General features: G+C 44.2%; 1 protein-coding gene across 6 annotated transcripts in view; it reads right to left on the bottom strand.

The window, feature by feature from the left end:
- Positions 1-13,733, bottom strand: part of PDZD2 (PDZ domain containing 2) — a 356,980-nt gene that overhangs the window by 230,552 nt on the left and 112,695 nt on the right. For all 6 annotated transcript variants that reach the window (XM_037001705.2, XM_073237473.1, XM_037001759.2 and 3 more), the window contains one exon: positions 8,288-9,125. In XM_037001705.2, coding sequence (XP_036857600.2) covers positions 8,288-8,763 — 476 coding nt within the window. In that variant the 5' untranslated portion in view covers positions 8,764-9,125. The remainder of the gene's footprint in view (positions 1-8,287; positions 9,126-13,733) is intronic.

Raw genomic sequence — 13,733 nt, forward strand, 5'->3', positions numbered from 1 at the left:
AAGCATTATTTTAACTAACAAAGTCATTGACTTCTGAAAATATATCTTTTCTGGTATCTCTTTCCTTTAGTGACTCACAAATAAGTAGGTGTGCTATTTCATTATTGAAAGAGAAGCAAGCAAATTCCCTTATTTGGAATATCTGAGAAACAGCAGGACATTCCTCCACCTCCCACACTGCCTACTGTTTCTTTAAAACTTCAGCAAGCTCTCTGTGCAGCTTCCAACAGAATTTGCTGACAAAATCAGGCATTTTATGTTGTAACTATATTATTTTCCATGTGTTATTTTAGCTATTTTTACTGCATCAGGAAGAATGGGTGTTTTTCTAATGGTATCTGATTTTTGCCTAAAGCAATTAAGTAAAAAACATCCAAATAGGATCTTAAATATTCAGGTTAGTAAAATTCTGGACTAGATTCAGTATTGCATCATTTTAAACACTGCTAAAATATGAAAAACAATTGTTATTTGTGTTGTGGATATTTTGACTGTAAATACCTTGCTAATTACAATAGCTTTATCCCATTGTTAAGTATTATCTCAAGGCATAATCTACACTAGCAGTGAGGTTTTTCTTTAATGACAGGGGCTAGAAACTTGTATTTCACACAGTGTCTGAGTAGCTTCAAATTTTACTTCTGTCTAACTTTTGTAGTCTGAATAGCTCATCATTGTTTTACCTCATAAGGTGACTGAGCACATACCAGTGATAAGGGCCAACCCCGCTGTTTTCTTATAGTTTGTTTACACCTGCATTAATTACATTATTTTTAATCCTCTTTTTTCCCTCAAGGATTTTAGTTATCTGTCCATTTGTTAGAGGTTAATTTAATTAAAACAAAGGGACTTAATCCATAAGCCTACTTCAAAAGTGAATTAAGCAGTGAGGGGGCCTTTGTGGATGGCTCCTTCTTTCCTCAGGATATGTCACATGGTACATAGGACATGGACCCTCTGATACACAGACTTAGTAAGGATGCCAGTGTCCATCCATATGTACAACATTAATCAAGCTCAATTTCTTATTTTGTTAAGATAAAAAAATAAATTTATCTTGGAATGTTAATAATTTTTTCCCTCAATCCGTGGAGCTAGTTAAGTGACAAACTTTCTAGAGTATGAACCATTTCAGGTAAACACCATTTAAGTCCTCTCTGCCCATTCTGCTGGGTCAGGTAAGGACTTCTCGGGAATGGACTAAATAAAACCCTTGAGTCAGGGAAAACCCCCAAGCCTTGCCTTGCAATTTGACTGAGACCTGTACTTAACAGAGCTTGAGTTTTTAAGGACCCCACCCCACTTGCCCCCCATAATAGTACAGGTCTCCCCCAGGGACATTTGTGAAAATATATCTGTGATCTCAAAGGTCGAAAGTTTCTTAATAAATCCCAGCCTATTTAAATGAAATGACCAATTAGTTCAGTCTAAGGGCTGAGCAAACATGCATTTCAGCTATGGAAACAGCCCGGCCCTGTCTCCCTTCCCTTCTGCAAAAGGAAATGGCTAAATTTAAGTCCAAGAGACTGGAATCATCCTCTCTCTGGTGAAGAAAGAGACCTGAACGATGTAACTGGGATGTGTCAGTGTTAGACCATCGCTGACACCCATGCATCGAGGCCTCTGTGGCTCCTCAGAGATGCAAAGAACCTGGGAAAGTCATGCCTTTGAGTGTTGCTCTGCATTTCAACATTGGTAAACTTGGTCATCCAAAAGCCACTAGGAGTCACATCTCCACGACCAATTTAAATACAGTATAAGTTAAACTCACACCCTCAAAATCTTTGGAGGAAAATGATATTTCAAAGGAGAACCCCATGAATAAATCTATATAACTGTTTAAACCCTATGTTTTATTGTAAATTATGTAAAAGACGTATGTATATATACCTGGGTCTTGAAAATATCAGATTTTATTCCCTTCCAGGAGGAGGCAGTCACACACAGTAGAACACCAAAAGACAGGAATTCAAGTGCTTGGCTAACGGGTTAATTACAAACAGCTGAGCCAGGTAGAGCAGCTACCTGAAGAGTCTTACCAGAAGACTGAGAGGGACAGGGGCCCAAGCAGGTGCCAAAGCTGGGAACTCAATGACCTTTTGAAAAAGAAAAACTTGAGAGCCATTGAGGGCATCTGGTGCTCAAAGCAAGAGAATCAACATGTGTTATCACTTGTTGAATACCTGGACATACGAAAGGAAGAAGTCAAGAGATGGCAGAAAACGACCCAGGAGTGCCCGGAGAGAGGAGAGCGTGAAGTCAGCATTAACACAATAATCTCACCAAGATGCCTTTATGTTTTTTCTCTTCATGGCTCACCACTACTATTACAACAATTCCCAACAGTAATGCTAAAGTCTCAAAGCAAGTGTCTTCAGTGGGAGATTCGGGTTTTCCATCTCCCATGGCTGAAAGTCAGTCATGAGGAGAAGCTGGTCCCTGGCGTGAAATGAAAGAGCAGCTCTGCAGCCTCGACCCCCTTTAAATCTTCAAGAGTGCATCCCTTTCTTGTAATTGTCTCATAAGAACAAGCGGACCCTGAAAAGCCACTGTTCCTGGCCATGACCTGTAGGTTGTGACTTGAGGACATTGCAAATGTTGCCAGTTTTCTCAAAGAATCCACCCCATTGGTCAGCGCAGTGTTTGACACCGCCGTGGTACTCACACTTTCCTTAAAGTTTCCTGAGAACAGGAGGCTTGAGTTAGACAGGGAAGGCCAACTTCCCTCCGCCGTCCATCACGAAGAGATCAGGTGGGTTGTTCACCAGTCGCGGGGGCCTGAGGCCCAGGGCAGTGAGTGCTAGGAGAGGATCCGTGGAGGACCTGGGATGTGTCTCCCTCCTCTCGCCAGCCCCCGGGAGGAGGGGGCTGGCAGCCGGGTCACTTTCTGCTCAGGGATGGCTCAGATGCTGCCGTTATAGAGAGAGCTCTGAAGGCCGAAATCATGGTCCGGACAGCACAGGTTGGAAACCCACACAGGCCCCTGAATAATAAACTTGGCTATGACTCCCAGCCCTGTGCTCAACTTCAACCACAAGGTGGCAGGCGACGGCGGAAGATCCTCCACAGCTGCCCCAGGATGGGCTCTGAAGACTTGAGGGACAGCAGGCTGCTATGTCCCAGGCTCTGTCTATTACACGCTTAGTAAGCGGCTGTAAATTAAGCTATTGCTGATAAGGAAGGTTCTAGTTGTAGTTACCATCCATTTTGAGAACGGACATAGAAATATCCACGCGGAAAAATTTGATGTTCTATTTATTTACCTGTCAATAGTAGTAAACTGTGAAAAAAAATCCTTTTTTCACTGGTAACTGTTTGTAGTATTGAAGAAAAAGTCCTAGAATTTGAGTCAAAGGCCCTGAATTCTAGTTCTTACTCTTCTTGTAAGAAGATACATGACCCTGGGGAGACCACCTCCCAGAGCCTCAGTTTCCTCCTCAGTACAATGAGAAAATAGGAGTTGGATGAACTCTGGGACACCTTCCAGGAACCAAGTCATGAAATGAAATTGCATGTGGGGAAAGCAGGCTGAGAGAATGAAGGGGGCACGAATGCAAGGCCCTGTGATGCTTCAGTTATGCGGCATCCTTGGGGAATGGGCTGTTCCACATGAAGAGTTTTCCAGATAATTGAATTTTAAATGCTGAGACTTGTTTTCCTTTTAACCTTCTGTAATGGAAATCTTTCTGAAGCGTATTACATGCTTCTCTGGCTTCTTGAACGGCAAGCTGGGTGTGATTTGACCTTCCCTGAATCCCTAGGCCATCACAGTGACCGCCTCTTACTATATATACAGCCCTTAATAGAGTGCCAGGTGCCTTGGGCATATTCAGGTAGGCAGAACCCTCATGCTGGAATGGCCCCAGAGACTATATTATAAAGCTATAATTGGCAATTCTTTCTTTCTGTTATCTCCTATATCTCTACCTGCAGTCATTTCTCCAAGTAACACCTTCTAGCAGCCTCTTGACACTCTGCTTAAAATCTGCTATAACCTAGAGAGAACTCAAGGTTGCCATGGGTAACCAGAGTCTGAGCTTGTAACAACCCTAAATTTAATTTTACACACAATTTAAAGGCAATGGGTACTGTGCTGAAGGTTACTTCCGACCAGAGCTGATACGCAGCGGTCGGCCTGGTCTGTAATGCAATGCCCCTGTACCCGCTGGCCAGTCGCCCTGCACTCCCCGGGGCCCTCTTGCCAGTTCAGCACTCTGGCCCCTCTCCTGGGACCGCATGGACTTCTCACATGCTAGTAACTCAAAGGTGCAGTCTGGCCCTGGGGGCTCCAGGACCCCATTCCTGCATGCACTGGCATCCTTTCCAGCTGGCTGGTCCCCGTGCCATACCAGTTGCTCAGAATTTGAATTATCACCCCACTTTCTGGGCTGAGAATTATTCTCTTGTTTGCTGATCTACCATGTGCCAGATACCTATTCAACATTCAATAAACCATCTTATCTCATTCACTAAATGACCCTATTGGGGAACAGCATCAACCCTCCGTGGCCAAGGTTACCTGCCCACTGTCACACAGTCAGCAATCAGGTCTGGAAGCCAGATCCATTTCTCCAAGGTCTATGTTCTTTGCACTATGCTCTGCTCATGTTTATTAATGTACAAAAAAGTCCAGTGGAGGCTTACATCCTGAAAAATACATTTTAAGTGAAACATGAGCCCTTTCACTTTACAGAAAAGGCTACTTGTTTTTGTTTTGGTGTGTGGGTTGTGTCTTAATTAATTCCACATTTTGTTACCAATTTGGAACAATCTGTCCTCAGGGAACAGATCTGGTTTACTTATAGAAAGCTAGCTGAGGGAGGGAGAGACTGGGGTTACAAAGCATCCCTTGTACGAATTAATCTTAAAAACCATCCAAGTTCTCCCTGCACCTTAGAGAAGTAAATAGAACATGCCAGAAAAACCTCACCTTCCCCAGAGTAGGGATGATACAGCTCGCAAACAAAAACCTTCCTCCGTGTGCTACCAGCTCTGCCTTCAAGCATGACCAATATCCTTCCCCATCCCAGAATGTTCTCTAGAAGTTCACTTGTGTATGATGCTGTTACCACTCAAAAGAATGATGGGTTCACAGAGCTAGTGGGGGAGCTGAGACACAAACTGAAGACCTCAGGGTGATTAGCCAGTGAGAAAGCAGAATGGGGTCTGAAATTCTGGGACAGTCCCTGGGTTGGCTTCAGAGCTGCTTCTGGGGTGCAAATGGCATCACATCCATAGTTACGAATTCTGTTTCCCCAGGGGTAAACCTTCTGTACTGACCCTAAGCTAATTTTTAAAATAAGCAAACCACGACATCTTGGTCCATATTTTGTAACTGCTCCTCCCACATTTCACACACACGTGGTTTTCAGACTGTTCTCTTCCAAAAACATCCACAGTACACTAACATTTTCAAAGTAACACTTGTCAGGGAGGAAATCACCTGGGTAACTGACTAGCCAGTGTGATGGGGTCAAAAGAACCTGTGTATTAGTTTCCTTCGTAAAGTACCCTAGGCCAAGTGGCTTAAGCAGTAGAATTTTATCTTATAATTCTGGAGGCTAAAAGTCTGGATGGAGGTGTTGGCAGAGCCATGCGTCCTCTGAGGCATTAGAGAAGGGTCTGATGCAGGCCTCCCTCCTAGCTTCTGGGAGTTCTTCGGCTTGTGGCAAGTAACTCCAGTCTTCACATGGCAGTCTCTCTGTGTCAGATTTTCTTTTTTTATAAGGACGCTAGTCATACTGATTAGGAGCCCACCCTACTCCCACAGGACCTCAGTCTAACTAATCAATCTATAATAGCCCTATTTCCAAATAAGGCTACATTCTGAGGCACTGGGGGTTAGGACTTCAACATATAAATTTGGAAAGGGGAGCACAGTTCAAACTATAACATCATCTAAGTCAGTTTTGAATTAAAAATGAAACTCAAGAGAAGGAGCAGAATGGATTACCCAAGAGTGCATCATGTTTTAATTCCAAGTGATATAGTAAGGATGATTTATCATGTTGGTGGGATAGGTGGGAAGTTGTGTTGACCACCTGAAATCTGTTGCTTACAAGTACAGGTGAATATGTGATCATCAAGGCAGAGAGGTACACTGGGGTTTCTGCAGAACCCTAATTCCTACTCACTGCTTCTTAGACAAACCTACTTAGATATGTGGGAAAATTTAGTGTTGAAGGAAAACTGTTAGTCAGTTACAAGACTGAAAGGGAACATCTTGAGAACATTCAAAACACTTTGAACCCTTGACATTTAATTTAAAAATGCTTCTAGTACTAAGTGCACTCTGGCTACATGTAAGTTTGCCGAAGGGATTCTGTATTAAAATTGGGTTTCCTTTGATAAGATAAGGAAGGGGTTTCTGTTTTCCTTGTCAGATTGGGTAGATGGAAGGCTTATAATTTGTTCTAGTCACTTTCTACCCTGGTGTCTATGATTGTACTGAGGAAGTATTTTGTGAAGCTGTAAACCATCCACGAAAAAGACAAGAACCAACATACAGCTCTGGGGGAGACTGGAGGTGGGAAAGCCCAGGGATGAGGAGCGCCACTGTGGTGGCAGATAGACCCAAGTTCAGATCTGGTTCTGCCTCTTACCTGGGTGGCCTTGGGCAGGTTGCACCGTCTCCTTGTGGCCAAGGTTCCTCTCTGAAGCTGTCCTTTATAGAGCTTTGGTAGATGTGAGATGAGAGTGGATGGCAGAGTGCCCACTATGGTTTCAACTGCTTAAGAAATGGTATTTCTTGTAATTATTCCGGAGAACTAGGGAGTGAACCTTGAAGAACCGAGCTAGTCTCCTTCTCCTCTGTCTTGTTAATGTCTTGGTATGAGCAATGGGAACCCAGGACTCCAGAAGTCCTTTCCTCATTTTTTGATTCACTTTCATACTCTCTTGAAGGCCAAGCAGTGGGTCTTGGCCTTCTCCTCTTCTCGCCCTTACATCTCGGTGCTTCCAGGTAGACCCTACTTCACCAGGCCCTTCACCACTCAACACATATTCATGGCTGTGCTCAGAGAAGGGAATTTCAGAGTCATGACTGTTCATTAATAAAAAAAGTTACGTTTGGAAGGATTACTTCCTCAGTTGTGGGAAATGTCCAGAAGCTGAGTGCATTGACTGTATTTCCTTATTTTCTGTATTCTTGAGGCTCTGGCATTTGAGACCTTGATCCTAGAGAGACTGCCCCTCCCAGGGGTATTTACTTCCTAGGAATTGCAGTGACTCCCCTGAGACTGCACTTTTGATATATAAACGAACCAATCCAGAGCCCACACCTCCAACTATGTCCTTTATCAAATGCTCACTCATCAAGTTAATACTCCCCGTCTAAATTACCCTGTGTCAGGTAATAGACCCTTAGAGCTCAGCGCCTGAGGAAATTATTCAAACCACCCAATACTAAGATTACTCAGCATACCTACTGCGTCTCACCCAAATCTGCCCTTGGAAACCCCGATGAAGGCTTTGGGTCATTCTCTCTGCTCCCCTCCCCCTCCTGATCTATGCTAGTGTTTCTTCACGTGGCCCTGCAGAGTGTGATGTCCTCTGTCTTGGGTTTCTAGGGATCTGTGAGCGTAGACATCTTCCTTCATGACAGTCATTTCCCTGCGTGCATGTCTTAATAACACTTGACTAAAACAAACCCCAGGTACATATTACAACACCCAGGTATAACAATTAGCAGTCCCATAAGCCTTGTCCTTGACCTTTTCTCCTATTTCCATCCCCCAAACTCCTCAGCTTCATCTATTTCACTCCAGATGCCAAACAACCACACCCACCCAAATATCTGTTCCTGACCACACAGACGTGGAGTGGTGCCCTGGGTCCAGGACCCGGCTGGGAGTCAGAAGATGGAGACTGAGTTTCAGCTCTCAAGGAGCTTCGGAACTATGAATCTGTGACTAAGGTGACATGGGACAAGCAAATGGAAGCACATTCAGGACCCAGCTCTAGGGGCTCCAGTTGAGGTGAGGAGCTGCGCTGCGTGGAGGAGAGGGTCTAACTCAATGTGACATCTCTCATACTCTTGTGTCATGTACTAATTCATTTTCTTTTCACCCCAAATTTCAGGGAAAAAGGAACTACTCTGAGTCTTCTAAAAGAGTGAATAGAAAAAGAAAAAATATGAACACTACAAAACTTCAACCTAGTGTATTTTCCCTTTATGTGATAAATGCCATTGTCTTTGTTCCACATTAGAACTCCTAACACTCTGTAGGTGCGGATCCAAGCATCAGACATAAGTGAACTGCAGGGACCCCATGTCCAGCCCACTCACCTGGCCCCGTTGACATCAACTCCAACCATCAGCTGCCCATTCAGGGAGAGGATCTCATCCCGCAGTCGGACCTTCCCGCTCTTCCCTGCCGGGCTGTTCTTCCTCAGCTCCGTCACCCAGATGCAGCCCACGTCCAGCACAGGGCCCTGGTGGGTTTTCCTCTTCTTGCCCCCTCTGCGCTTTTCTCCATAGTCCCCAAAAACGGGGATGTTTCCAAAACTGAGGCCCACAGTCTCTGTGTCCCCCAGCTCCTTGGCGAGGTACACAGTACAGATCTCCATCTCCGGGGGGCTGTGGTCAGGTGGGACTGTGCTCTCATCCACAGCAAAGTTCAGCTGGATGTACTCCTGCAGCTTCCGGATGGCCGCCTGGCAGAGCCGCTGCTCTGGCCCGTCCCCACCCTCCCGCAGGCTGTTCTGCAGCCACTGGCAGAGGAGGGGCAGGTGCAGCATGGCATTGTCCTGGGTGATGGGCATGGTGCTCACTCCCGGAGAGCAGCATCATGGGACAGGCTGCTCCTGGGAGCTGGACCCCAAGGGGCCCCATGGGCCATGGGACCCCTGGCTGCCACTGGCACCATCTGTGTGCATGTTCGGGCTGGTGACCTAGCCGAAGGGATGCGTACTCGACACTGGGCTCTTTGCCTTGGCCAGAGGACAGGACACAATTAGAATGACAGTGGAACAGTCGCCGCTCCTGGAGTGCTCAGAGACTGAAGGAAGGATGTGTCTGACAAGTCCTTGCTTGGCTCATTTCACAGCAGGGCCCACACAAATGACCCAGAAATGGGGAGTTCCTCCAGCAGCAGTGCCATGACCTCCCTGGGTCTCACTCACACCTGGAAGAAACACAAAAATTCCCATCACAACAGTGGGCCTTCTCACATAGAATAGATGGCCTTGTATATTATAAAAGCACCATGTTTGCTATTTGAGCCAGGAACCTAATGCCTCTCCCCATTGCCTAGCTTAGCTCCTTCCACCCTGTACCTATAGACACACAGACAGAGACACACACAGACACACAGGTGTGCACATGCACACATACACACACACACACAGATTCAGGCAGACACACATGTATAACCAGGGGGCTGTGTGCCAAGGCTTTTTGGAGGCCTTAGAAGGTTCGGACATATTTAAGAGCTTACATTCCTAGAAAGTTAAAAAATCTATGTCCATTCACCTTGGTCAGCCAAACGCATACACAGGAAAGTTTCTCCATCCCAGGACTATGTTCTGATAATGATGCCAAGAGGAAAAGAGCCAATCAACACTACAGAGAGACTCAGACGTTGCAGAAGGACACCACCAGTCCTAGACCCAGGCATCAATTCCATCATTGTCATGCAGATTTGGATGGAATCCTGTTCCTTTGCATCCTACAGCTTTTTGTCTCTTCTCTTACTTTATAAACTGTTGAAAATGACCTACTCTCAGGCCAACTTAAAAGCCATCGCCTCCAGAGAAATGTTTCTACCAGCTTCTGAGTGAGAAGATTTGGCCCCTCCTCGACTTGCCCTGCACCACACTGCTTAGAGAAGTGGTGCAGCTGCCAGCCGGCATGGTCAGCTACAGCAGGGGTGTCTTCCTGCAAGAATTGGCAGCAGTCTTGCCTCTACTGAATTCTGCACAGTACCTGCCACACAATAAGTCCCCCCAGTGAAAGGTCAGGTGAAGTCCACTGCCAATTCTCCTTCTCCACCAAAGAAAATGTTCACCTCCGTTCTCTGTAAACACAGAAAAATGATCCCTTTCACTCTTTTCTCTGAACTTCACTTTCATCCAGAGAAAGTCAATATAAACCTTGCCATCTATGATGAAAAACATTCTCTAGCCTTCTCAGGAAGTGATTTAACAAGGAATGAAAACAAATGGGAGAGGTGTCAGAAGCCATGTCAATAATGAATGACCTTATTATTCAGTACCCATAAAGAAATTTCTAATATAGTAAGTTTTGAGTTTCCAAAGAACCTGAGTGCCAGCCATTAATTGGTTCCAAATAAATCAAAAGCGTACAGCAAATATCATCTGTATAATCACATGCCTATTAAAAAAGAAATGAAAGATCAAAGAAAGATAATCCATAAATGTACAAAAATTGAATGTTCCTTTGGCCAAAATAAGTAACACCTCTCATTGAAAAGTAACTCCACACAGACATATTAAATCTTATGAATAAATCAAAACATTTTCCATCAGGCTTAGCAAACTTTATGAATCTCCATTTCCTCATCTGTAAAATAAAGAGTTGAGTGATCTCTAAGGCCTCATATGCAACGGTGAAGGCCTCAAATACAGTCACAGTGTCTTACTCATCAATATGTTCTGTACTCCAACACAATGCCTGTCACTTTGCAGACTCTCAATTATTTAAACTGATTTTTTTAAAGATCCTTTAAATTAAAATTTTAATGGCCTGTGATTCAAGGTGTTAGTCACAGTTCAGATGGCTCCATACATATGAAAACAGAGTAACTATCTTGGGCAAGGTGCTCTTTAATTAAGTCTGATTGAAGAAAACCAAACTTCAGAGTAACACAGAATTTTTATTCCTGATGTCAACATGTATTCATTCAGTGCATGTGTTGAACATCAGTTAAGAACGAGGCCTTGAACCTGGCACTGGAAGTATGCTGTTGATATGGCAAATTCCTTGCCCTGAAGGAATTCATGGTCTAGTGGGAAGATGCATAAATAAGTGGGAGCTAGGGTGTAACATGTCTATGATAACCCTCTTAACAGAATGACATAGGTACTTTCCTGGCAGCCATGTTCACATAATATAAGCCCCCAGCCACCAGCTTTGGGCCCAGAACTGGGCATCTTGTGCAAGCTGGTCCATAGTTCTTCCCTGACAACTGAGTACTGGAACATAGGGAGAAAGGATCTAGTATTATGCATGTGGTGGGAACTGTGGCATTTGAATGAGGGGCTTTGGAGGGCAATATTCTGCCTGCTGTGTGTACTGAGTAGCCAAGAAAGCCATTCTGCCAAGAAGTAAAATAAAACTGATCAAGAGAAGGCAGAGATGCAAGACTGGTTCTCCCATAGCATTCCTAGTCTTAGTTTCAGCCGTTCTGGACAGGGCTGCATTGCTACCCTCCCCTCAATCTGAAACGTATCAATGTTTACAATAACATTACATTTTTAAAAGTTAAATACTTAAAAAGAAGAAACAAAGAAAAAAATGAACTTAAAAAAAAACTTTAAAAAAAACCTAAACTTTACATTGAGTTGTTTTTTGCACTTTGCAATGCAAAAGTTGTTGGTTAACGCACTGAAGGTGAGCAGAGCCGACTGGCTCAGCTTGGAACAGTAGTTCATCTATAGTCCAGTCAGTTACGGCCAAGCAGGTAGAGTCACAAGGTATCAACCGGGCTGTCCACCCTGACTCTGAATGTGGTGAGGGCAGGGAAGGAGTTTTCAGAAAAAGAAAAGTCATTTCAAGTGAGCAGACACCCTCAAAGATAGTAAGTCTTATTTTAGAGTTCATGAGCTACATAACTTTGCAATTCTGCATCTGTAATTAAGAATTTTCCAGTAATAATCCTTCTAGCACCATTCCACCAACTCATTTTCCTGGGATTTTCTATAAACAATGAAAGTAGAGTCATTCCCATCTGCTGCAGTGATGTGAAATGACTTGGGGCATAAGAAAAGACGCACCATTTTGCAAGACTATGAGGAGTGGTTCTTTCACAATATCCAATGAAGCTCCAGGGAATGGGACATTGACTCAGAAAAGACACAGAACAGAAATCTGCAACCAGCTACAAATACCAATATTCCTCAATGGCTGATCTGTGTGAAGGTCTAAAAGCTTCTCAGCCTGAAGATTAATCCATTTTAACAGTGAGCAGAATTTTGTGGACAACAAAAAGTCCACTTCATGGAACAGTTCACTTGTGCCTATCATAAGTAATTCTCTAATTAGAGTCCCATCTCAAGCACGCAGCCATGAAAATTTAAATTAATTCTGAGCAGCCTGAAGCTGACAGCCTTAGCATTCAAAATAAATGCTTCTGGTTGCTGAGGTAATTTATTGATACTATGTTTAGAATCTGCCAACTTTCTTGGGCCCCTTTCAGCTCAGTCTTGTACTCATATCACCCAAAAGGGACTGAAAACTGATTCAGGGGTGAGGGGACCAAAAAAATCTTAGATAACATAACAGTTAGTGCCCTCCTCACAAAAAAGCTCAATCCAACCTGAAAAAAATCTTACTCCTTAGTATTTAATATCTTGTGTTAGAGTTTAAATGAATTAAAATTTTCTCTAGGGTGGAGAGACAGGGAAAATAATGAAAAAGACTGAGAATCATTAAACTAGGTGAAACCAATCATGTGCCCAGAGTCACAGGTCCAGAGTCACAAAAATCCAGAGGCTAAATCCTGAACCTGGAGGGGGTTATAAAAGGTTCCTTGGATTTATCCAGACCTTGCCTCGGTGTCACATTCACCCTGGGCTGTCTTGTAGTAACTCTCTCTCTCTTGTATTTCTGATGTCTTCCTATTCTGATCTTTGCGAAGTTCCAAATTCCTTAACCTTCATTCGAATCTTCCTACCTGCTGGACTGGATTCCTCTTTATGTTTAGAAAATGTGCACATTTTAAAAGCAAACTAATGTTGATTAAATATCTACTATTCATTCATTCAACAGATGTTCGTTGAGTGTCTATCATGTGCTGGACCTTGAACCAAACAATGTTCCTACAAAGCCTCATGAAGCCTGTGTTCTGATGACAGCAAATTAGTGACCATAAAATACTATCAAGGCAGATGGTGAGTAGTACTATGAAGAGAATTAGGGTCGTGTCAGAGGCTAGTGAATGACAGAGGTCTGAGGAGATTCGGAAAGTCCCCTCCAAGAAGAGATGAGAATAAAGTGAGATAGTGAGGTGAGAGGACATCTAAGGGGAGGCTGTTTGGGGCTGGGGGACAGCGAGTGCCCAGACCTGAGGGCAGAGCCTGTGTGGCTGCCAGGAGGGACTCAGGATGGGTGTGCCCAGGAGAGGGAGTGAGGGGAAATGTCCCCACTGAGCGGATCCTTCCCCACTGTCGCATTCTCTCCTCCCATCCTCACAAGCACATTATAAGACATGGGCACCTGACCCCATTTTACTGACATCGGCTAATGGCTAATGTTTTCTGACCGTGACCTTGTGTCAGACACTGTCGTAAATGAGCACTTTCCATGCATTACCTTATTTAACTGCCACAATACTGAGATACTGCTAGAATTCCCTTTTTAAAGTCAGATAAATAACAGAATCAGAGAAGATACTTTTTGGCCAGGGTCTCACGGTAAACAACAGAGCCAGGGCTAGAACCCAGGCCCACTGGACTTGGCCATGTTCCTCTCTACATCAGCATGCAGCCTGCCTGCTTCTGAAGGTCTCACCCTTCTGAACTCACACCTGACTTACCCAGGCTGGCACCCTACC

Source organism: Manis javanica, chromosome 1 (assembly GCF_040802235.1).
Source record: "Manis javanica isolate MJ-LG chromosome 1, MJ_LKY, whole genome shotgun sequence".
Taxonomy (NCBI): Eukaryota; Metazoa; Chordata; class Mammalia; order Pholidota; family Manidae; genus Manis; species Manis javanica.